A 25,705-nucleotide genomic window follows, 5' to 3' on the forward strand; every position below is an offset into this window, starting at 1 on the left:
GTAGGCAGAGGCTTTAACCCACTGAGCCACCCAGACACCCCTTTTTCTTTTTAAAAGTCTTTTAAAATTCTTATGCCATTTTTAACTACAAAAAAGATATAAAAATCCAACAATTGGCTCAACAAATTTATTTAGTGCCCACTAAATGCTAAGCACTATAGTAGGACTGGGGAGGCAGTATCGAACAAGCCAGAATATAGTGAAAAGAACCCTTAACCACTTAATAAAGCATCTCGGGACTAAGACGCAGATGTAATTACTAAGCAAAATAAAAACATTCCAAAGTAACTTGCTCCTTTGTGGAGTACCAAAGCATAATCTGAAAAAGAAAATGATTTTCTGCATTTTAACAAGAGAGAGAGAGTTTCATAATCTCTCTGTCCCCTTAGAATGTAACCACTATCAACCAAACCAGAAATTTACTAATTAATAAACAAAAAGAGACCTAATCAAATAAGACGTAACGTTCTTTTTCTCAAGCTCATATTTCAGAACAGTCTCTAACTTAAGTCTCTTCTTGGGGAGAGCTAAGATAGAGACAGATAAGAGGTGAAGAGAAACTCACTGAGATGCCCTCTGTAGCCCTTTTACCCCAAATATAAGAATCTAAAAATAGTGTCTTAGCAGAACTGCAGATTTTTTTTTTTTTTTTAAAGCAAACAGCAACTCTTAGGAGTCTGTTCCACTCTAAAACCCAAAGAGACAGAAACATGGTGAAATAACCAAACCTCAAAAACCCACTTAGCTGAAAGACCATTTCCTGAGTAGACCACTCAAGCGAGCAAAAAACAAAACTGAAGGAGAAAACAAAAAACTTAAAAAAAAAAAGTTTTATTTTTAACAAATCTAAGATGCTACTTAATTGTTCACACTTCCTTCTACAGATACTCACAGGTGTCTACAGACAATAGGGGCATCATGCTTTTTGATAAAGATTCTGATGACTCATTTATATCTTGCGGGAAGATCAAGAGCTGGGGGAGGGGAGGAATATCTTATACAGCAAAGACCGGCAAGTACCTAAAAGAATTTGTGAATTTGTGATGAAACATTTAAGCCAGTCCGGTGTAAACCCCGAGTGAACGCAACAATTCCATGCAGTAAAAGACCCACATGAACTCTCTGTCAGAACCCTCAGGGGTGAGTTCTAGTGGAAAGTAAAAGTGAATGAGCACCTGAAGAAGACTGAGGAAGGAACGCCTCACTGCTGCCCCCTGTGGCTCTCGGGAGTGTTCAGGAGGAAGAGGACAGCAGGGAGGAGGGCCTGTCCCACAGTCACCTGCACCAGCAAGAGGGAAGTGTGCCAGTGTAAGGGGAAACATCATTGTCACGGAGGTTGGAATTAGATGACAAAAAACAAAACAAAACAAAACAAAAAAAAACCAAAAACCTTGAACCGGAGAGAATATCAGGGGAGATTATTAGGACAATGATTATTAGCTAATGGGAAATACACTCAGGTTTCTCAGCACATCCTTCTCTCCCTCTGCGGATCCTGTTCTACCCTGGGGAAGCCACTTACCAACCTTTGCTTCCTCTTCATCATGCCTGCCTTTCTCTGCTCCACCGGGTCATTGGTTTGTTATGGGCTCTGTGTATTATCTGTGAGACACTGGGTTCTTTGTGAGCATGCCCTGGGTCACCAAGGCCTGCCTGTCCTTTCTCCTCAACGTCTTGTAGATTCATGCAGTCTTTTCCATTCCCATGTGGACCTCCGGGCCCTTTGGCACACATAGACTGCTGCAGCAATCGCGGCAATCTCAATGCGCTCTCATCTGTATTCCGGGCTTGCATCTCCTAGAACCAAGACTGGATAAATGTTACTAAAACTCCACTTTAATGCTCAAAGACCCGAAGTAGTTACCCATACTTTAGAGGAACACATCCAGATTCTTCCACTTGCTACCAAGCCCCTCCCTGTGTGTCCCCACCCAAACTATCTAGCCACATCCCCCACAGGCCTTGCTCACGCTACTGCCACCTCATGTGCTACTTCTCGCCTTTCCCCTAATTTTCGTCAAGACAAAAGTAAAACTGTAAATCCTGGTTACTTTTCTCTTCAACAATTCTGTCCCTGACGCCATCTCACCAACAAACTTCTCTCAGGAGGCCTCTTCTCAGAATTACGTCTTTATATTCAGCCATAGCAGTTTTCTTCATTTCTTCACGTGTTCCTAGTCTCCCATAAGTTTATTTAGGAGAGTTGATTTTTTAAAAAACCACATAAATGGCCTGCTGCTGTTTTAAGTTTATCAATGGTAATGCTAGTGTCTTCTATATGCGTCTGTGTAACCCTCAGTGCTTAACCCTGGTCTTAAGCATACATGAAATAAGCTTATGGTGATCAAGGACACTATGTAATGTGGTTGGCTGTTGTTAAGACACCCACCCCGACTTGCTTACTCACTGCAACAATGACTCCAGGTCTCCTGCCCACCACTTTCACTTTGCCAGGAGCAGATGGGCCTTCCCTACAGGGACATCAGGAACCTGGCAAAAAGCAGTTGCCTGAGGGCTGCTGCCCAGCAGCAGGGGGGGTGGGGGCATTGTTATGGAAGGAATGGGGCCCACCATCACTGAGGCAAGAGTTGAGTCCTGCAGGGCTGCCATGGCTGGGGAAGAAATGACCTCCTTCCTCTCCACAATAGATCCAGTTCCCCTTCTGTAAAAGGATATGGGTGAGGCTTACACAAGACGCTTGTTGCTTTGCTTTGTGTTTTTACCTCATCCACAGCAGGAAAATCCCCTCCCCAGCTTCTGGTCATGATAGCTTCTGGTCACTACAGGATTCCGAGACCTCATCAAGCTCTTCAGTTCAGCTGCTGTGAACTTCTTAGTTACCTCCCCACATTCCACAGGAAATCATGCTCTGCCTTAGGTTTCAGAAATGCAATCCTCAGAGGGCAAAAGTCCACTGATGATTTTCAACTGATGTAATTTACCTTTTTTTTTTTTTTTAAACTCTTGGGCTTGGCACCTTGTTCAAAATCTAATCACACTTGATGTTTATCTTTCATTTGATTGTTTATTGAGTCTGTTTATTTAATGAATACTTATGAGATCTATATACATGCAAGAGAATGGGGAGGAGGGGCACTCAAGATGTGTACAACAAATTGTCTTCGTTCAAGGCTCTTTTATACTTGTAAGGAAGCTAAGTACACAAATAACTATAACTTAAGGCCATATGTGGTAAGGCCATAAATGTTATGCTAACAAAATTTTGAGGAGGCAAAGATCTTGTGTTTGGGTTATCTGGATAGCCTTCATAGAGGAAGCAGCATTTGAGTTAGGCCTTGAATCTGTCAAAGAGCCTGAGAAGAACCATTATGAAAGAGAGAAAGAACAGAGGGAGTTGGATGGCCTGTTGAGTGGCTCAGTCTGATGGGAGCCTTGGTTCTGTAGACCCCTGCCTGACAAGGCTAGAAAGGGCAGTTGGAGACAGACCCTGAGGAAATTTGAATACCAGGTTGAAAAGTCAGGCTTTATTTGATGGGCAGTGGAAAACCAGTGAAGGTTTTGTTTTAGTAATAACTTTATGAAGTTTTAGTAACTTTTTGTTTTAATAATAACTTTATGAGGTACTACTGACATATAATAAACTGCACATTTCAAAGTGTATGGTTTGGTAAGTTTGAAATGTGTACATAGCCATGAAACCATCATCACAATCAGGATAAGGAACAAATCTAATCACCTTCAAAATTTCCACTGGAAAATCTTAAGAAAATGGCAGTCAAAGCAATGTTTCTCAATATCTTTTTTCAAAGAAATGGTCCTTTCTGATAATTTTTTTGGAAGTCTCCTCACCTCCTTCAGTAGTATATAAATTTTCAAAATGAATTATGTCATATCTAAAAATGGATCAAAAAAGACAAGGAAACCATAGCTTTGGTGAATCTGGTGGCAGTATATAGGACAGACTGGTGTGGGGCAAGCCTGCAACAGAATGATCCATTAACAGCCTGACTGAGAGGCTTGGCAATAAACTCTTGTGAGAGAATTAGAACAAAAAGAAAGAATAAGTGAGGAAGGCTAATTGTGTGTGTAAGACTGGACAGAGGGAACAGGGAAAAATGACTAAGCTTTCGAGCTAGCTGGATGGCCGTCTGGGAAAATATAGGGGATAAGAAAGGTACATAGACATGAAGAATTAGAGCTTGTGGATGTGGATTTAGGAAGAAGGGAAATAAGTCAGGTATGGGAATCACCCACATTGAGGCAAGAGGTAAAGCCAGAAGTCTGGCTTGCCTTTGTGAGAGACAGTGTCAGTGGAGAGAAAAATGTCAAGGCAGAATTTTATGAGCTCCAAATCACAGCAGCCCCAAATTGTTAATGGTGCAGTTCGCAAAATAGTCCAGAAACTGGGCTAAGCCCTTCCCACAGTGTATCATTTCATTTATCCCTCACCACAATCCTACGAATGAGTAACCAAATCATTTCTCTTTTAGAATGTGAAGACTAAGGCACAAAGGAATTGGATTACTGGCCCAGTGTCACGTGATTAGTTTATGGTGAAACTAAATTGTTAAAATCAGATGGTCTGAAGGTATCCGGAATCTCTGGGCAATGTGTTTTCTTTCTGCCACCCCACCACTTCAGCCCTCCTAGGAGAGGATGATTTTCCTATTCACTTGGTATAATCCCCAGGGGCACAATACCCTTAATCTCAAGACTCTTGGAGCCAGATTCATATTCTGACGTTTCATTGGCAGTATAGCATAAAACAGGGAGCTGCTATAGCCAAGTGGGAAAAGAAAAGACAAAGAAGAGGCTGCTGGCCTCTGACATTTGTCATTTACTCTGTCAGATTATTGAGATATAACAGACATATAACTTGTATAATAAATTTAAGGCATACAATGTAAGATTTGCTCTATGTATGTATTTTGAAGTGATTATGACAATAAGGTTGGTTAACACATCTGTCACCTCACCTAGCTAAACAATTTGTTTTGGGGCATCTGGCTGGCTCTGTCAGTGGAACCTGTGCCTCTTAATCTTGGGATTGTGAGTTTAAACCCCCTGTTGAGTGTAGACACTACTTACAAAAAATATATAAATAAAAAAATAAATAATGTGGTGTGTGTGTGTGTGTGTGGTGAGAACTTTAAAAATCTACTTTTATAGCAACTTTTCAACATATGATACGATATTGTTAATTACAGTCACTATGCTGTGTATCACATCCCCAGATCTTCTTCATCTTATAACTGGAAGGTTATATACCCTTTGCCCTCCTTCACCTATTTCTCCTACCTCCCAGCCCCTGCCCCTGACAACCACCAATCTGCTGTTTCTCTATCATTCATCTGAGATTGCATTTACTGAGAATTAATTCAAATACATAGACACAATTTTATTTCATGAACAAACAGCATTGGTCAAAGTGAAAATAGTGATTTCACCCAAGAAGCAAAATACCACAAAACCTACCATGTTGAATTTACAGTAATGTAAGGGACAAAGGAATACACCAAGTATTGCTAAACTTGGTAGCAAAAAAAAAAAGCGCTAATTTCTACTTAAGAGAAACATGAAATCTCATTTGGGATTACTAACCTATTGTGATTTGCCCATGAAGAGAGGAAATAGCATAACTTGAAAAAGCCAAAATATAGTAGCAGTGCTACATATTTATTTCTATGCATTTAGGGGAAACAGATAGCTGGTTGCTGGAGGGAGGGGATGTGGTTACACTTGAGCCAAACTGTAACCAAACCATTAATGTCTCTCTTTAAAAATAGATATAGCAATGCTTTTCTTCTTGACAATCCACTAAGTAGTCTAGCCTTGGGGTTTATGAATATAAGAGTCTCTATGTGATGACTGCCTACTAATCTATGAGATTATGAAGGATTATTACAAGATACACTTGCAGATACCACAGGCTTCACTTCCAATCACTTAAGGTAGGGACTGGGGAAATGTAGACCCTCTACTGACTGACTATCCAGAGGTCCCGGAGCTTTCTGATTTGCCAAAGAGCAAAATTGTGGACTATGCAGGAACTGACAAACACTCTTAGATTAAATTCTTTAAAAAAAAAATAAAAAAGATTTATCCTGTGTACCATTGTGTTTGGTACGAATGATCAGGGTTGCAACAGAATTTAAATTCTTTGAAGAGAAATGTTCATTTAGCTTTTAGCTTTAAAGCAGGGGTCTACATGCCCTTCTGTAAGGGCCAGATAGTAAATACATTTTATAGGCCATTAGGGATCTGCTGCAATTCCTCAGCTGTGCCGCTGAAGTGCTAATACAGGCATGGGCAACAAGGAAACAAGTGAGTGCAGCTGCTTGCTGGTAAACCTGTGGACACAAAAAGCAGCAGGCAGGATTTGGCCCGACCCTGTACTAACGTGAGTGTGCTCAAATCCTATATGGACATAAGAATGCCCTGTGGAACTGGCTAAAAGGGTTGGCTCCTAGGCCCCAGCCTCCCCCTACAGAATCAGAATCTCTAGGGATGGGGCCTGGAAATCAGCAATTCATAAGGTCCACAAGTGATATGTAAAGCACTTTTTGGTTTGAAAAACACTGTGGTATGCAGCTAGTTTCATCTAAGCTGGGATGGCCCCACTGTCCTAGATGTGGGCCAGCACTTCCTGCATCCTGTGGCAGTAAAAACGCACTGTTTTATCTTCTGTTGGCCCTTCTCTTAGAAGGGCAGATGAAGAAACTGTTTTTGGTTTGTTTGTTTTTTTTTTTTTTGCTTTCAACCTAAAAATGCATAAAATGATTCTACTTTGGTGAAATTAACACAAAACTAAGGATAGGAATTTAAAAGAAAATCCTCAACTAATAACAAGATTTCAACAAAAATCTCCCTTGAAGTCATTTAGACTGCAAAATAAATAGACAAGATCCTTACCAAAGGATAGGGCTCAATCTGAACTAATAATTTACTGTGTGTTCGCTTTCCCAAAATATGCCCAGCAGAGGCCTGCTCTGTTGCCTTGAAATTTCCTCCTAACAAACCATTACTTTGTATCTGGAGGTCTTGGCTTAAATGGAACCTCCTCCAAATTCACGCAAAGACGGAAAGTACAAAATCTCTGTAGACCTCCAAGGGCTGCTCCCAACTTTAGCAATTGGTGGAAAAGAAATTATTCAGATAAGTCCAGTTGTGTCCAAAGGAAAGCAGCTTTGGATTTAGTTGTCTGTTTTGTTCTTTAAAGATTTAAGAAATTTTTTTATTTGACAGAGAGAGACACAGCAAGATAGCACAAGCAGGGGGAGTGGGAATAGGGATGCAGGGAGCCCGATGCAGGGCTTGATCCCAGGGACCTGGGATCATGACCTGAGCTGAAGGCAGACGTTTTACAACTGAGTCACCCAGGTGCTCCTGGATGTCTGTTTTAATGGCCAGCAATCAATCCCTTGATCAAAGTGGCAGTGATATTGAAGCTAGGAAACAGCGCCATCGCTTTGTAGTCAGCTCTCCAGGTTCTCCTAGGAAGGACAGGGAATAGCCTACAGTCAAAAGGACATCTTTGTAAAAGGAGTGTCCTAAAGAAAGCACAAATAATCTACAGACACCTCCAGGGGGTGCAGCTCTTACTGAGGTCTCTGCTGCTGCTGGAAATGAAGAGGAATGCTCAGTGAGAGCAGATGTTCTAATGATTACTAAGACATGGGCTTAGAATGCCTCCTATAGTTACCGCAGCAGCAGATAGCACTGTTTGTTGTGAGATGACAGGGGATGATTCTGAATTTCTGAAGCGGGGCTGAGGCTAGTACTCTATCACCAGTATACTTAACAGGCCGTTATATATAGGAAGCGGGATTTAGCTTTACACTGTTAGGAGTCAACTAAAATTTTGGGCAAAATATCTCTGGAGTCTAACACCTAGAGGCCTGAGCTTCTGACTGTTCCCCTTCCCATGGGGAAAAACAAAGCAAAACAAAACAACAAACTGCCATTTTCAGCAAAGTAGGGAGACCTGTTCTTCTACTTGGTTTCCAACTTACAGAAAGAATCAGGCATTGGGAGTCCTGGGTATTAGTACAAAAACAGTACAAATGCCTATCAAAGCCAGGGACCCCGACATACTTACCCAACCTCCCTGGCCCTGGACAAACTCTTGGATGGCATTGTTCCCATTAATCATGCTTGTCATGGAGACAACGACCTGTCTTGCCATTTCAGGAGCGATGTGGGCCACGTATTCAAGAAGCTTCACTGACACTGCCAGAAAGGCTCTCTCATAAGCTAAGCTGGAATCCTGAGCACACCAAGCCTGGCTAAGACTTTTGACTGTGTCCTGAAGTGCAGCTCCTGCCTGGAGAGAGACACGGGATATCAGTGAAGTGTTGATATAAAGGTACAGGAGACTGGTACAGGGGCAGGAAAGGTACAGGGGCAGGCGTCCAGTAGAGCAAGAGTTTCCTAGAGAATGGCAAGTACATTGTATCTGATCGTATCTGGGGTAATCTTAAGGAGTGTTATTTTGTTATTTATTGTAACGTGTACAGAGAAAATGTAAGTAGCCCATTAAACCCATGATTTCAGATATGATTACTTAGGACACACAAAAAGGGCCAAAAGTAAAAAGTGATTTGAAAGAAAAATATTAAGTACACAATAGTATAGCTGGTCGAGTTGTAGAGGTATTACTTGAATGATTGAAGTCTGTGAAATTCTAAAGTTAAAAAGAAAGTTTTTCCTCCTCCTCTTTCCTTTCCCTCAGAATTGATCCAAAAGTCATTAGGTGGGGCCAAGCAATATCCACTGTGGTATAGTGTAGGGGGACCCTTGGTAGTCAGAGCAGTTGCCAGAACCCAAATAAGCTGCAGAGGGCATCTACATATGTACCCAGATCTTGGTTTCCAAATATCATTCTCCATTTAAAGATACCAGAGCTCCCTGGAAAAAGGCTGATTGTAGGCTGGGGCTTGGAAAATACAAGAGAGCTGTCAGAAATTAAAGAAGTACTCACAGAATGACAGGGACGTACTAAAAAGACACAGTCCAGTGGCGAGGACACCCACTGGTCAAAGCTAGGACATTTGAGCATCCAAATAATAATGATAGTAATAGGTTATAACCCTTGAATAACACAGGAATTCATGAGTCCATGTTGATATAAAAAATAAATGAATAGGTTGAAATGTTGATGAGATAAGGAATATTTACACAGTTTCAAAGTACCTCCACAACACTTAACTATATTAACCAGATACTAACTACTGTGGAGAAGCCTTGCAGACACTATCCTAAGTGACTGAAGTTAGCATCACTAATGCTAATGGGAAAAATTAAAATGTGTGCCACTTAAAAGGTGCAATGAGAAGAACACAGCAACCCTTCTGTGACCTCCCTACCAAAAGTACATACCCTGAATCCACTCAAGAGGAAACATGAAACAAACCCAAGTTTAAGGGACATTCTACAAAATGACTGACCCATAATCTTTAAGCACCAAGATCATGAAAAAAGGAAAGACTGAGGAACAATTCCAAACTGAAGGGGATTAAAGAGACAAGACAACTAAATGCAGGATCTGACTCTGGCCTAGATCTTTTTGTTGTATGTGACATCACTGGGACAACTGGCCAAACTTGAATGGGATCTGAGGACAAGATAATAATGTGTTAGTGCTGATTTCCTGGTTTTGATGTGGTTATATAAAAGAATGGCCTTGTTTGAAGGAAATGTGAAAGTATTAGGGGATGATGGAACATTTCATCAACTACCTACTCTCAGATGATTCAAGAGGGAAATTCTTTGTACAACTAATTATGTGCAACTTTCCTATGAATTTGGAAGTTCCAAAAAGGCTTTTTTTTTTAATTAAAAAACAAAAATTCAGCTCTTGGCTACCTAGGAAAGTTTCAGGGCAAGCAATTAGGAGTAATAAGTCCAGTTCTGCCTGAATGGGCGCACCATCCAAGCTATAGTTCATAAGAAGAATAAAGCATAATGGTGAAGAATGTGGTTCTGGAATCAGTCTGGGTTAAAATCCTAACTTCAACACTCACTCGGTAACCTAAATTCTTGTTTCCCTCTTCCTCAGTTTCCTTATCTGCTTAAATGGATAGCGAATCACAAAAACATGTATGGAAGGTCTCCGGTATAGGAGGTACTATGCTGGGTTGTGTGAAGACAACAGTGAACAAAGAGGTCAGATTTTGCCTCTCATGGCATTCCACAAACAGGAGGGGAGGTTGCACTGTGAGTTTCAGTTCCTATAATACCCCAGGGACTGGTGGAAGGTTTAAATGAGATATTAAGTATAAAGCGTTTGGAATAATGTCTGGCACCTGTTAAGTTTGTATTACCTGCCATTATTGATAACAATCAGCAACATCTTCTAGAATGTTGTCTGTGGTCTTTACATCTAATGCAGCATCCAAGTGCCACCGCTAGTAATCAGCATTCTGATGAAAAGCCAGATATGCCCTAGGTGGTGGCTGTCAGTACTCATTACAACTTACTTGAGGACTGCCTGCCTTTCCAGTACATAATTTCATTGCTGGACCTTGGGTTGGGGGAAGAAAGACACCCATTCCCAGCCAAATAAATATTAAATAGGTGCATTAAAGAATAAAGTGCTTTACCAAGAACAAAGTGCTACATATGCGCTCCATGTCACGTAAGCACAGCTCTGTTGAAAAACAAATGGGAACAATCTGAAGGTTGACCAGCCCTTGCCAGAAGATTTTCCTCTCAATACCACTTAGGCCTTTGATTAACTCCTGAAGAACTAGCAACTGGAGAATTCCTGCTGTGTCTCCTTGGATGAACATAAGCCCTCAAATCTTTTGCAGGACATTTCTAGTTTAAGCAGATAGTCATACAAGAGTGGTAAAAAAGGAGCATCTGGAACAGAAAAACAGCAGCAACTTTACCCGTCCATGACTGGTTTCTTCAATGACATTTTTGGCAGAAGCTTCCAATTCTCCATTGAACTGGTCACCCAACATCCGAAGGCGACCAGCAATGATGGCCACATCAAAAGAGCAAGGCTCTCCTAAGATGGAGGAACACATTCACATGCGTTATACAACTCGAAGGGACGGCCAGTCCCAGGAATCTGGACATTGGAGAACGCTCTCTAGACTTTCAAACAATTGTGGCATCGATCTCTCCCGAGAGCACCTTCGATATCCTTTCAACCCCATAGTCAGAAAATCCCCCTTCACTGAGAATATCTTTCCCTTCCATGGAAACTACTGATTTTCAGGTATTGCTGAAAGCTTAGTTCACCTTTTGAAACTTAGGAGGCAATAAGAAAGCATACTCAGACGCTCTTACTGACCCGCAATCAACACCTCAGGCCAGGAGCCTTACCTGAATCTGGTTCATCTCCACAACATAGGTCCCGGTTAGCAACCTGTGTTGGGGTGCCTAAGAAGTCTGTGAGTAAAGTGTTCAAGATGCATTCTGTTTGCTCCTCAAAAGTTCGGGGCCTCTTCATTTTAGATGTTTGCTGCCGAGTTTTTGCTTTTCCACAAAACAAGCAGGTTTCAGCTCAGCAGGAAGTCAGAACTGCTGGTAAACTAGAAGCATCGACGTCTGTTCTTTCTAAAGTCTCCCTAATGGGACACGTAGTCCTAGAGCGTGTCCTACTACTTTTTTTCAAAACTAGCTGTCAGAAACATGGGACTTCTCTGAAGAGTTCACCTACACAACTGGGGAGACTTTTTGAAAACTTTCAGTTCCTTTTCTTAGAACCACACCCTAGCCAGAACTTAAGATTAATGAATAACTTTTATTGTTAGCCAATTTAGAACTGAGATAGAGTTGAGGAAGAGTTTCTTGGGCAATTTCATTTAGAAATACTTCCTGTTAGGTTCTGAGTCTGGTGTTACTTAAAGAAAGTTTCAGAGTTATAATAGAACAGCATTCAACTTCTAATAGATGGCATTTATTTGCCATATTCAGATGTTTTATATACTGAGTGTCTATGGGTAAGGAACTATGCCTGGCACTACAAATAACACAGGAAAATGACACAGACACAGTTCCTGTCCTCACGGAGCTTACGCTTTTGCATACACAGCTGATATTACATGATTAATCCATAATTTCTTGTGGTTATTGAGATAGTGTGTGATTACATTGTGCAATGGGAAATCAGACCTAGGGGGTTAGGAAGGCTTCCTTGGAGTTGTTAACAACTGAGATGAGCTCTTAAGGAGGGATTATGAGGCAAAGAGGAGAAATAAAACCATTCCAGGTGGGACTAGGATATATAGAAGTTGAGAAGGTGGGAGGAAAAAACTTGCGCATTTGAGGAATTAAGAATGGAGATAATATAAAGTATTTCACAAGGAAATTATATGAGGATTAAGTAAGACAATGTTCTGTGGGATGATCCAGCAGTTTATGACATGTAGTAAGTGTTAAATGTCTTTCGTCTTAGCCCAAGGCTTGAGGACCAGGATGAAAGGAATCTGGGATTCATTCTCCAACAGAATTAAGTAAGATTCTTCTAACAGGCGTTAGACTCCATCACTGTTTTTGTGAGATCTCCTGACTGACACTTACCCACAGTGACTGCCTTCTTAATGAAGCCACATCAGTCTGGGATTTGGGTGTCAACACTCAAACTTATCAGCTCTTCCAGGGTATTCTGACCCGGTGAGCCAATAAGGAATTCAAGCATAAGCAGTAAGTCAGTTGTTCAGAACGAAAGTCCTACTTACAAAATAAAAAGAGCCAATCTTCTGTTTTCTATTCTGTTCTAAAAAGAAATGATCATGAACTGCTTTTGGATGAGAAACAGAAATTACATAAAGGGCCATTTTTATTTGTCATCTATCACTAGGGCTGAAACCAGGTTCTGCTGAGTAAGCTTCAGATCTGACATAAGAAGATCCTTCTGAGAGAATTCTGAGCCATCATCCTTTCACACTAGAGTGGGTTACTAAAAATTGAAGGATTCTAACAAATTAATTTGACATATTCCCCAAGTGCATTCGAAAACAAATGAAAGGTTTATAAGATACCATCCAGCTGGTGTTAAACACCCAAGGTAAGTGGCATCAGTAAGTGGCCGCATAGAAATTGAAAACCAAGCCCATCCTACCTCAAATAATAAACCTTTTCCCACAGTAATTTGTTTCACAGGTGATGTGCTTACGGGCAAATGCCATCTTCAGAACTAATCTTTGCATTATCTTATCTATCCTTCACGTTATCTTGTAGAATCAATGTTGTAAGGCTAAAGAAAGGAGTCTATCTTCTCCTGGGCAATATGGGGTAGTTTCTTCCTTTGTGTATTTCTTCTGGAGCCTTCATTATAGCGTCTTCCTGAACCACCCCATTCCTTTCTTCCATAGCTCACATCCCCTTCACTCTTGCAGTTCAAGTACTATCTCCAGGTAGTACCAAAAAACAAGGCCACAGTGTTTTCACCATCACCTGCTTCTTTTGCTGCCCTGGCCACAATTTACATCCCTCTCTCAAAAACCTCATCACCTTTTTTCATTGGCTCAAAGTCTAGGGTCTTGTCATCTGCCCCAGGTCTGCCTATGAATGAGGATCTTTGGGTACTGCTCCTCTCAATGTGTACTTCTGTAACTGAGAAAATAAGTTCTTTGTCTCCCCTCCCCCAAACACCCAATATATGAGAAAGGGATAGAATAATGGTTATAGGACTCCCACTCAAAAAGGGGTGTGGGGGAGATGGAGGCATTTAACAGCCACTAGTCCATGGCAGTAAGATTATAGACAGGAACAACACAAATGACTGCCTCTGCAAAGTGTTAAAGCACCATGGTCATCAGTGGGCATCCATTCACTACACGTGTCACAGATTATTTCCTAACCCAGACATTAGAAAGTCATTTTTCTAAAAGCACAGTATCAACTACCCTCAAGGATTTTAAAAATATGCATGTACTTACATCACATCATCAAACCATATGTCTGCCAAGGCTAGAGAGAGCTCCTAGGGAGAAGAAATATAATTAACTTCATGGTATACGTAAGCTTTAGTCATTTTGCTTATAAATTAGCAAAACCAGGCTACAGTTAAAAGAAATCATTTCCTCCTTCAGATCATTTTAAAAGTACACTTTTCAAAAGCAACAGTCTCATATTCGGCTATGCCCCATACATTATAGACAAACAACCAAGTAGGACTTAATCTTTTAAAAGCTCCAATAACTGGGATCATTTTAGTAACATTTGTTCAATTATTGAGCCATTCCTAATTTTCTTTAGATCAACATTTCAATTATAGTCTTTAATTTTTAAAGAAGTAAATAATTTTACTTAATCTCTACCATTTATATACTGTTCCTTTATAACGCTGTAAATTGGCAGCACTTTACACTTCCATTTTATTTCTTTTAGTATGTAATTAAATAGTCACGGTTTAACCAAACAAATCAAACTATGGAAAAGGCAATTCTGAAACTGTTCTGATCTCTCTACATGTAATCGTGGGAACCCTTGATCTAGATCCTTCTCAGTGGGGAGTGATTTTGTCCCACTGAGGCACCTTTGGCAATGTCTGGACATTTTTGTTACCACTAGGGGTTCTATTGGCATCTAGTGGGTATAGGCCAAAGATGCTGCTAATAATCATTCTACAGACCACAGGAAAACCCTCCATACAAAGAATCATCTGGACCCAATGTCAGTAATGCTGCTTTTGAGAAACCCTAGTCTAGATGGATTTCCACTATTGTTTGGTTGATACAATATAACAAAACACACTTCAAACACCAATCCCAAAACACCATCAGAATCTAATTATTGACAGCCATTCATTTGGTAAATATTTACTGAGTCATCGTTATATGGCAGACTGTGGAGATGGAAGGAAAGAACATCACCGTCCTTAGAAACTGTCCAGGTGGGAAAACAACGCACAAAATCCAGGGCCTTGCCAGAAAAATCAGTTACTTACTCTTATTAAGAGCCTAATTGAGAGAAGTGATGGCTGAAAAACTTAAAGGTATGCAGTCCATTTACGTATCTACGTGGTAGAAGTCCTTGAATCTAGATATTTAGATTGTGTTATCTTAAGCCCTTGAAGAAATGCGCTCACTAAGGTCCATGTTAAAGTCATGCTCTCTTTCACTGAAGAACACCGTAAGTGATGAGAAACCCATTACTGACTTCCCATAAGAATCTTGTACTTTTCCCCATGTCACCTATGTGAAACTACATGTAAATTTCTTTTGGAAATTAATATTGGAAGGTTTCTTCCTCTCTAATGACGACTTTATACTTATTTCTCTTCATTCAGCCAAATCACTTAGAGCTAAATTTGAGGCTCAACTGTACCAATTATGTTGGCCCTTAAGCCTGAACATTTGTGTACTTCCCCATCCCTAACTAAGCTGGTCTGAGATGGTATTTTCATCTTCCCTGTTGTGGATCCTCTGGTTATTTATACTTTACTATTTATACTTTAAACCATCCTATGGCATCTGCTCTCGCCATAAGTTGCCTCAGTTAATGTAGAAAATGTGGGCAGGTATGAATAAAACTGAAAGAAAGAAAGAGTGACAGAAAACAATTACAACTGTCCTGCTAGACACACGCACTGGAGGCCATGACAGCCTGACAGAACCTGTAATGAAAGCAACCGGGGTCACAGAAAACTTCCTGCAAGGGCTCGTGACTGAGCGGAACGCTGAGAGACAAGGACTAGATGTTACCTAAAGAAAGAAGATATGAGGGTGAGGAAACATTCTAGCCAAGCAATAAAAGCAGGAGCAAAGCACAGAGGTGAGAGAGAGCCTTGTGCATTCAAGGAATGCCAAGTCATTTGCCAATGCAAGAACAGGGTGTTCAGGCAAGCAGTGAGACAGGACACTGAAGAGTTACTTCTGATGCCGCACTAAAGACTTTGGACTCTGGCCTTGAAAAGCATGATTAGAAACAGGAGACCAGTGAGGAATTTATTGCAGTAATACAGGGAAGAAAAGATGATCCCCACAAATGATGACTTTATCAGTTTCCGTAAACATCAGGCATCTTTAGTAAAACCGTATAATGGATTAGAAAAGAATCCAAATCCTATCCTCAGTCTCTCCCCATCCCCTTACCAACATTAACCTTTCAACATCACCTAGAAAATGGGGTCATTAACCTATAGGTATGAGAGGAATAAGTCAATCGTCTTTGGACAAAAACATAAAAACCCTGATTCTGAGATTGTCCATTCTCCTTTGTATTTGATAGCGTCTGGATTTAAAAGCAAATTCTAATAAAAAACTAGGAATTCTGATAGCTACTCATCTCACCTAGGACAAGCAGCAAGAATCTGTTATGATTTTATGTCTCCAATTGTTCCAAGCACAGTTTCTAATACAGAAATAAAACTATTAAGTGTCTCAGTCCTTGGCTCGTTTTGTTTCACAGAGATCTGCATTTCAGAGTTCTCAGGCTCCAAGAGCAGTTCTGTTAGGAAGAGGCAGCCAGTGTCATCCTGGGCACTGAGGTAGGCTTTCCACGGCTGAGCCCCAGCCCTGCTCATTGCGATGGTCTGGATGTTCACTACTTGTAGGGCCATCTGGAGGGTGTCGGGATGGACGGCTCCCCGCCAAGGGAACACCTGCTGATGAGCAACTTTCAGGCTAAACCAAGTTTTCTCAAAATACTCAGCAGTCAGCTGGCTATTGGGGACTAGCATGAGGGCTCCAGAATCAGGAAGTTCCTGAACCGTTTCCTTGCTCTCTTCAGGAATCAGGGGACCTGAAAGAGTTAAAAAGCTTGTGTAAGAGATCTTTTTAATCTATACCAACTGTGTTTTTTTGAAAAAGATTTTATTTATTTGAGAGACATAGAGAGACCACACGAGCGGGGGGGTATGGAGGTGGGCAGCAGAGGGAGAAACAGGCTCTCCACTCAGCAGGGAACCCTACGCGGGGCTGGATCCCAGGATCCTGGGATCATGACCTGAGCAGAAGGCAGATGCTTAACGACTGAACCACCCAGGCACCCTAAACTATGTTTTTTTCATCTAGATTTCCATAAGTACACAGTGTGACTTTTATCTTTGGACAAATGGTTGAAATAGCCAATGAGGAACTTCTTTCTTGCTCACGAAGACTTCAAATTCAGCCCACAGTCTGAGCCGTAGCTAGGGTACTCTACTTCCCACCAGTCATTGCTAAAGGTAAAGATTTTTTACAAGATGTAAAGTAAGGACTATTTCTACCTGAAGTGGCAAAGGATGCAGCGTTAGGAAGCTCCGGGCCCCGACGTTCTGGCCCCTGGTATTTAGAGATGGTTGCCCAGCGGGCTTTGCCATAGACTGGCACCAGCGTGTTGAAGTCTGAGGCCCAGCTATTCACAGGTCTTTCTGCCTGATCCTCCAAAAGTCCAAGAGAAGGGTCAGATTTAGGACTACACAGGATCTGCTTCACTCCATCAATGCCAGCTAAGAGAAGGCGATAATAGAAGAGGCCCCGGTCTCGTACTGCCATATCCTTTTCTTCCTCTGAGGTAAGACAAAGACTGAGTTAATTACAAATAAAACCAAAACACTCCTTCTACCCTGTGCCAACTGGAATGGGGGAAAAAAGAAAGGAGGGAGGAAATCTTAGAGAACATTAACGTGGTTTCTTGGGTCCCCAGCGTGACTCACCAAACAGTGTCAGCTGTCAGAATGTTTCCTATCTGACATGGCAAGGACAGTTTTCTTCTGGAGAACCTACCTATGCAGTAATGTAACAGACGCCCCAGCATGTCCTGGCACTCGGCAGGCCGGGAGAGGAAAAGGCGCAGCAATGCAGTGAGTAGCTCCATCTTCACAGCTGGAAAAGTCTCTGACTTCACGTTCTCCACAAAGTCTTCCAACACATACGGAGCATTGGGGATTCTCTCCCCATGGACACCAAGGAGCCAAATAAGCGCCTGTTTCCCCTGAGGAATGAAGAGGTGAGAGCAGGTCCTTGCCATTTGACTGTCCCAAACACAGTAACAGGTTTTGTTCCCCGCAACGTCAGCAGAAAAGGTATAATCTTTTATTTACTTTAATTTTCATTGTTATCGATCCCCCACACCCCGACTGCACTCTCTACAACAAATAGGAATAAAATGTCACTACACAAAAGGAGACTCAAGACTCCCAGAGCCTGTGTTAGTTATGTAATAAGGCTTCCACAATGTGGGGGCCTCTGCCCCAGTCTGGGGTTTAATATGTCAGTGGAAGCTATTGAAAGAGCTTCATGAAGATGGTAATTAACCTAGAGTGAAAATCGGAGACCTCTGGGAAGCTTCTTAAAAATCTATGTGTCTAGGCCCAGCACTCCTGAGTATTTAAGTTGGCAGACCTGCAGTGAAGCCCAAATATCCACAAATGATTCTGATTCTCATTATAGTTGAATACTCCATGGTCTAAATCTCTGGCTTAACACTGTTCAAGAAAATGATGATATCAAAGCATCTGTAGCAAAAATCATAGATATAGCTCATGTTTTTATCACTTCTACCCTAACTATACCCAAAAAGAATCTGAGGTGGCAATCAATTCTAAGAATTTCCATATTCAGACACTGAGTAGAAAGAAGAATTAGGCTCCATTTCACAGAGCAGGGTCCCAACAATCTCCCCTCTGCCTGGAGATAAAAGAGAATTTGCCATCTACCTCACTGTCTTGAATGTTCTCCTCGCAGCCGGGCAGGGCCTGACACACAGCTTCCGTACACTGAGGACACAACCAAACCAGGTCTCGGAAAGTTTGCACCACCACTACAACACAGCTCAGGATACAAGAGCATAGGATTAGAGGCTCCACACAGGAAGGAATCTTAAGAGAAGTCACATATTCAGAGTAGACTGCTACATGAATTTCTATAAAATGGGTGTCAGAGGGGTAGTCAATGATTTTCTGAGAAATGTCTGACACGGGCAATAATTTCTTAAATCGGTGTTGTTCTTACCGGATTGGCCATGAGGATCAAGGAGCTCATATATGCAAAAGCACATGGTAAAATGTAAAGCAAATGTGAGGTCATGTTATTGTTGAATGATATTTGGAAGAGAGTTTAGATGCAGCCACCACGGATGGGACTAGGGTGAGGCAAATGAGGCGCTGGGGGTATAAAATTGAAGACATGCGGGGTTAGCATTTGCACAAGCCTGAGAGTGAGTGCCTCTTTAAATTCTTGCATCCTGGGCACCTAGCTTGCCTCACCCTAGTCCTAGCCCTGGAAGCCACTGCTGCCATAAAGCAAAAAGAGGGGTGAGGGTGGGGAGTTAACAAGCCCAGGCATTCTGGTAGCCTTCATTATCTACAGAACAGCCTTGCAGAGTTATGGCAACCTGAAGACCCTCTGATCTACAGACCCTACGCTTCTCTGACGGCAGCATATGAGGATGTAAAGCTCTGTTACACAACATTAATTTTTTTTTTAAGCAACTGCTACAGGGCAGGCATTTGCCGGGAAAAAAAAAAAAAAATGCCCAAACGGTAGCCAGCTATTACCCGTGGTAATGTGCTCTTGCCGAAGCCCCAGCAACTCTGTTAGAATCTGCACACACTGGTCTGTGTAGGTCCTGGCAATCCCACCTATAGGAGAACAGAAAGCAGAGAAAAGTGGTAAGTCAAATCCTAGCACCTCATTTTAAAAAAACTAGCCACCAGTCAAAGACAAAGAAGAGCAGAAAAATCTTTTTTTTTTCTTTTTTCAAAGATTTTATTTATTTATTTGACAGAGAGAGATCACAAGTAGACAGAGAGGCAGGCAGAGAGAGAGAGAGGAGGAAGCAGGCTCCCCACCGAGCAGAGAGCCCGATGCAGGACTCGATCCCAGGACCCTGAGATCATGACCTGAGCCGAAGGCAGCGGCTTAACCCACTGAGCCACCCAGGCGCCCCAGAGCAGCAAAATCTTAAAAAACAACCACCACCACCAAAAAAACCCACCCCTTGCTTGATGAAGTAACAACCTAAGTTTCCTATGTTCGGTAAAAGTGAATCTTCCCATTGAACAAGGCTGAAAACCTTCAGCAACAAAGGTATGTGTGGCAGCTAGATATGAGGCCTCGAGGCATTGCGGGCCATCCCAGGAATGGCCCTGCACGGAGTGAACACCTGACCACAGGAGCTCTGCTCTCCTGTTTATTTGCTCTTCCTGCCCCTGAAAATACTCATTCTTCATTCTAACATAAGAGGTTCCTTCTCCTCTTCCACTTGAAGGCCTCCAACAAAACATAGTTCCCTGCCTGCTTTCACTTTGTGACTCAGTCTGGCCTTCTGAATTCCAAACAAATACAAAAAAGCCTGTAAGACTTAGGATTCATTGTGTTGGTCTGTACTCAGCACAATGCATAGCCCATAGTAGAAGCTCAATAAACAACTGGCCAGTTGACACAGGATTTTGAGTCTGGAAAGCAGGGTTCTGACCCTGGGTCAGGAACCACATGACCTTTTGGCCATTTATACCTTTTTGTTTCTGAGTTTCTTCATCTCTAAAATGACACGATAACACTTGCTTACTTTTCCTGACTGCCTCCCAAGACTATGCTAAGATGATATACGGGAAAGCATTCTGGATAGTACCCAAGAAAAGGCCATATAAATTTTAAGTACTCTAGTTTGAGTTACCTGTATTCTCTATCCTAGAAGATAAGGCAACACCAGTGATGCCAAAAAACCCCTCCCTCCCCACTTCTGTCTGTGGCCACTGACCCCAAGGTAATTTGGTGCATGGTAATTTGTCTCGGACGCAAAATTCGTTCCCTTTTGGTCTCTGTGATTCCACAGGTTTCTGGTTAGTCGAAGGTCTCCAAAAGGAAAAGCAGCAGACCCCTACCTATGGCAAAGATGGCGGCCTGGGCAAAGTCGGCTGACACGTCAGTACAGTACCCTCGGAGCTCCTCTAGCACCTGCTGTACGTTCTCGTCGTTCACCAGCTCGCACAGCACCTCCACCTTCTGCAGCTTGATGTAGTGGGGCTCCGAGTAGGAGCAAAAAAACTTTTTGTAGTGGCTGCTAAAGTGCCCAGGCAAACTGTGCAAGATCTGACGCACATGACACAGGGCAGCAAAACAGAGCTCGCGGCTCTCCGAAGAACAGGCAGCCAGCAGAGGGCCCTTGACTTGCACGAGCACATCCGTCTGTACATGGGGGAATTTTTTTGCCAAGATGAGAAAGAGTTTCGTGGCTCCCATCACCACACCGGGGCTACTGCTCTTGAGAAAGCTATCTAGCAGATTGAGAATGTCAAACAGCTCTTCCTCACTGCGCGGTTGATAGCGTAGCAGAAAGTTCAATACTTCCGCCTGGCCCCACTGGTCCAGTTTTGGCATTCTATCCAAAAAAGAAAAGAAGAGTGTTATTTTAGCAACCAAATTAGGACCATCTGCACGCAAATGTCATGTCACTAGTCATCTGTTCATCATAACAAGGAGAGAATTCTTGGAAACAGGCAGTGCCATAACAGAACTATTCTTTTTCATGTGCTATTTAAAGTTTACACAAAATTGGCTTTCAATTCCAAGATGAGTTTATACTACAAATTCTCATCATCTAAGGCCAAGGACCATGATCACTGGACCTAGATCCAGAGTCTTTACAGTTTACGACAGTATAAATCATAAATATTTTGGGGGACATAAGGATTGTAGGGGAGGACAGAACCTATTTCCAAGGGATATTTCTGCCATCTCTCTATACCACCAAAAGAAACTAAGACAAATAAAAGAAATCCTCTCAGTGAAATATGAGGAAGTTAATAGTCATGGTTAACATTACTACTCTACAGAAGTTGTTCAAAAGGTATCCTTGATTCAACATGTCATGATCCCACTAGGATGTAGATCTCATCATAACAAAGAGAGCACCGAGGCATCCAAACCGATTTAAGAGATGGTGGGCGATGGGCTTGTTGATGACAACGCCTCCTTCCTGTTTCAGAATTTCCTCTAGAGACCTCAGGCAGTTCACAACCACAATTGGATCCTGGTCACGCAGCAAACTGTATAATTCATTTACCAGAGCACCGTCTATAAAAGAGCACAAAGATCTCAGATAAGGAACAGCTTCAATGTCTCAGGAACAGAGCCAGAGTACTAGCTCCAGGCAGACAAAGCTGAACTTCTCGGCTACAAAAATAACAAAGGCAATAATAAAGTGCAAGGCAAAAAACTGCCATCTGCAGACTGTTCTAAGTAGCTAACATGATGGATCTCACCTGGGCCCCAGAGAAAAGGCTTCTGTGATCTCGAAAAATACCAAACCGACCTTTCTACTTAAAGAGACAAGTACAGAAGTAAGGCCACATTACTATTTTCTCCCAAAGTCACGTCATCTTTTACAAAGTCATACATGTAACTAAAGCAAAAATAAATACTGGTCATGACAGATTACACTGAAACTTACCCACTTCAGAGTCTCCATGAAGATTATGCATCTTGGCACAACCAAGAACTGCCACCCTCCTGACATATGAAGCTTTATCTCGCAGACCATTGAGAATGGGCTGTTGGATATATTCCTGCACACCAGGCATCCTAAGCAACACATAGTGGAGTCAGCCAGATCCTGAAAGGCTAGCTTTGATGGAACTCAGCTCCTATTCACTTAACAGAAAGTTTAGTAGATGTTTGAATGTACAACTGTCACATCATAAAGAATTAAGGAGGGGCGCCTGGGTGGCTCAGTTGTTACGCTTCTGCCTTTGGCTCAGGTCGTGATCCCTGGGTCCTGGGATTGGGCTCTGCATTGGGCTCCCTACTCGGCAGGAGGCCTGCTTCTCCCTCTCTCACTCCCCCATGCTTGTGTTCCTACTCTCAATCTCTCTCTCTGTGTGTCAAATAAGTAAATAAAATCTTTAAAAGAGAATAAAGAATTACGGAAAGCCACTGCTAAACTTAAAGTCATAGTTGACTTTTCATCTGGAATACTACTACAAGGGCAGCAAAAATATATTATCTACATAATTGTTTAGAAATCATTTAACCAAAACCAAGAACTATTTCAGCAAGAGTGAGAATGGAAAATTCCCTTTAATGTAACATGTGACATTTAATGTAATGTGACATAGTTTTTTAAGCCTAAGCAATGGCTGAAAACTTGGGTTCAAGTTACAAGCACATTTTCTCTAGTATTAAGAAGTTCAAATAGATTATCACCATTGAAAACCTTTCCCATGGTCTCCTGAATCCATCAGCCACTGATAAACAGTCAGGGAAGAGGGTACTCACCTGAGACTACACATGCTTCGTAGTGCCAGCCCTCGCACCATTGGATTGGGGTCCGAACAGTCTTTGCACAGCGTATTAATGGCCAAGAGCGCCAGATCTGGTTTCAGGGGGGCATATGTACACATGTAAAGATAAACCAGCTTCTTCTGAACAATATCTACGGTGGCACTGGCCTTCACCATTTCCATGAAGACACCAGACATGTCCAAGCCCTGAGTCATGTGCCTGAAACCAACACACACAGCAGAAGTAAAATACATAATCCACAGCCTACAATGAAAGACATTTTATCTATACACATCCTGGTTATCCAACTAGATTGTGAAGGAAGCAACCAAGTCTATCTTGTCTATTACATTGCACAATACTTCATGCCATGGACCTATAATAAACATTCTTCTATGCATTTAACAAACATTTATTGAATTCCTGGTACATTCCAGTCTAATTCAGCTTCTACATTCCAGGGATATGTTCTGGGGCATAAACCTGAAGAAGGCCTGGTCTCAATCTTTAGGAACTCGAAGTATAACTAAGGAGCAAGACAAAAACACCACAAAATACAGTATAGTAGGTAAATATTAAAATTGGTAAGTATTAAAAACTGAAGTTATAGATAAGGTTGGGGCACCTGGGTAGCTCAGTTGGTTAAGCATCTGACTCTTGGTTCCAGCTCAGGTCATGATCTCAGGGTTGTGAATTCAAACTCCACATCAGTTCTGAGCTCAGCAGGGGGCCTGCTTGAGATTCTCTCTCTACCTCTCCCCCCTCCAAATAATAAATAAATCTTAAAATAAAAAAAAAAGAAGTAACAGACAAAGTGCAGTGGGGATCCAGAAGTCTAATACTGACAAGAAATCATAAAACGCTTCCAAGAGGAAGTAACACGTTAGTTGAATGAGCTGGAATTTTCCAGGCAGGTGTAGTTGTAAAATATGTTACACATACATAAAATACACAACACATGCTATGAGATGTGTAGACATCAGCAAGAATGCTACATTCTTTAAGAGTCTGCAAGTAACACCTGTGTTAGGGTGTTCTTTGGGTGCTAGGATAAGAAGTTTGGATTTCCTTCTGTAGATCCGTTTCTCAATCAGATGGGATGTCTGTTTAAAATGCACATTCCTGGGTTCCATCCCACCCAACTGAAAGCAGCATTATTGGATTGGATGAAAATTGTACACTTTTTTTTTTTTTTAAAAAGGCATCCCAAGGGACTTTTGTGCATACTGACGTTTGTGATCCACAACTACAGCCAAGAATTATACGTTCAAACTCAGGTTAGGAAACTTCGGAGAAAAATGAGGAGGCAAGGTGACCTAGGAAGCCACTTCAATTGCTTTGGTGATAAAACCAGAACAGCGGTGCCAACAAAAAAGAAATGCATAGACATTTTCTTGTGGGAGGAGGGGGGGAAGGATGGATATTTAGAACTATATATCCATACCATCTGACTCGAGAAGTGAAAACCAGGCGTCATGAAGACTGACTCCCTCCCTGGGTCAGCAGGACGGTGACATTCCTTAACCCAAATATAAGCGGAAGAGCAGGTTTGGGGAGAGGGGAAGGATGCAGGTGCTACTTTGCATGTTTTTGAAGAAACATCCAGATGGGAATGCCCAGCAGGCAGTAGGGTATGTGGGTTTGAAGATACAAAAGGCTTTCTGTACTAGACTCTATAGATCTGGGAGTCAGCAGTCTAAGTTCAAGACATGGGTGTAACCACCCTGCTGAGTAAACGAAGTCAAGCAAGTGCCACAGGGGAGGCTGCCGTCGCCATCTAGAGAAGCGGGAAGACCAAATCACACCCTGCCCTGGGTTCATTCACACTTTCCGAGCGGCCAGGGGTGGGGGCCCGGATGGGGGCCGCTGCGGGGAGTGCGGGCGGTAGCTGATACCTAATCACTCGCTGGATGACATTCCGGTAGCGCAGCCTGTCGGCCTGGACGTGAGGGTTACACAGAGCCTTCTTGAGCTCCTTCACCACGTCCTCGGAGCCAAGGTATGGCATCTTCGACAGTCACCGGGCAGCCCCCACAGAACCCCTAGGTAACTCGCGGGCTCCTCCTAGCCCTGACGTGGGAACCTGGGTAAAGCAAATGTCAGACAGCGAGGAGACCAAAGGCGTGACCTCACCCCAGCCTCGGCTTCCCCGGGGGCCGCAGCCCAGGCCCCAGCACTCTCACACCAACCCTCTCCGCGCCCCGGCGAGCCCCGAACGAGGCTCTGCAGTTCTTTCCCGGGACCTGCAGGCCGGCTCGCCCCGCCCGAGACCGCTCCCGCTACCTCAAGGCCCTCCGCCCCATTTCCAGCCCAGCCGCCGGAGGTCCGCGGACCCCTCCCTCGCCAGTTCCAGCCCTCGGTGCGCCTCCGCGCGGCTGCCCGCCCGGATAGGCCCAATCTAGCTTTCTGCGGAAGTCCCGCCTCCTCGGGCCGCCCGCGCGCGGCGGCTGCCACTCACCTTCACGCAGCGAGCGCCGAGCGCCGCCCGGACGCCGACCTTAGGGCGCCCTTCCCCCGCCTCTCACCTCCCGGCGCAGCCGCGCGGCTCCCTCTGGTGGAGGCGCGGCGGGCCCTCGGAA

At 42.8% G+C, this 25,705-nt stretch overlaps 2 protein-coding genes across 4 annotated transcripts; both read right to left on the bottom strand.

Moving 5' to 3' along the window:
* Positions 1–7,313: 7,313 nt before the first annotated feature.
* Positions 7,314–13,835, bottom strand: BCL2L15 (BCL2 like 15). The gene is made up of 4 exons (XM_044238953.1): positions 11,296–13,835; positions 10,854–10,975; positions 8,060–8,284; positions 7,314–7,454 (listed from the first exon to the last, which is right to left on the bottom strand). Exons 1-4 carry the CDS (start codon positions 11,420–11,422, stop codon positions 7,437–7,439), a joined length of 492 nt encoding a protein of 163 aa, XP_044094888.1. The 5' UTR covers positions 11,423–13,835; the 3' UTR covers positions 7,314–7,436.
* On the bottom strand, positions 10,888–25,614 carry AP4B1 (adaptor related protein complex 4 subunit beta 1). 3 transcript variants are annotated; one of them, XR_006383216.1, is made up of 13 exons: positions 25,410–25,514; positions 25,022–25,209; positions 23,121–23,345; positions 22,297–22,427; positions 21,773–21,920; positions 20,729–21,225; positions 19,400–19,483; positions 18,560–18,663; positions 17,628–17,835; positions 17,129–17,410; positions 16,212–16,662; positions 13,857–13,900; positions 10,888–10,975 (listed from the first exon to the last, which is right to left on the bottom strand). XR_006383216.1 is itself a non-coding variant. In XM_044238950.1 (11 exons), exons 2-11 carry the CDS (start codon positions 25,132–25,134, stop codon positions 16,235–16,237), a joined length of 2,220 nt encoding a protein of 739 aa, XP_044094885.1. In that variant the 5' UTR covers positions 25,135–25,209; positions 25,585–25,614; the 3' UTR covers positions 14,727–16,234. The 3 variants fall into 3 exon arrangements, 2 of the variants coding, with proteins under 2 accessions (XP_044094885.1, XP_044094884.1); XM_044238950.1 differs by lacking the exons at positions 10,888–10,975; positions 13,857–13,900; positions 25,410–25,514 and adding an exon at positions 25,585–25,614 and having other exon boundaries at positions 14,727–16,662; XM_044238949.1 differs by lacking the exons at positions 10,888–10,975; positions 13,857–13,900 and having other exon boundaries at positions 14,727–16,662.
* Between the last annotated feature and the right edge of the window lie 91 nt (positions 25,615–25,705).

Source organism: Neovison vison, chromosome 2 (assembly GCF_020171115.1).
Source record: "Neovison vison isolate M4711 chromosome 2, ASM_NN_V1, whole genome shotgun sequence".
Taxonomy (NCBI): domain Eukaryota; kingdom Metazoa; phylum Chordata; class Mammalia; order Carnivora; family Mustelidae; genus Neogale; species Neogale vison.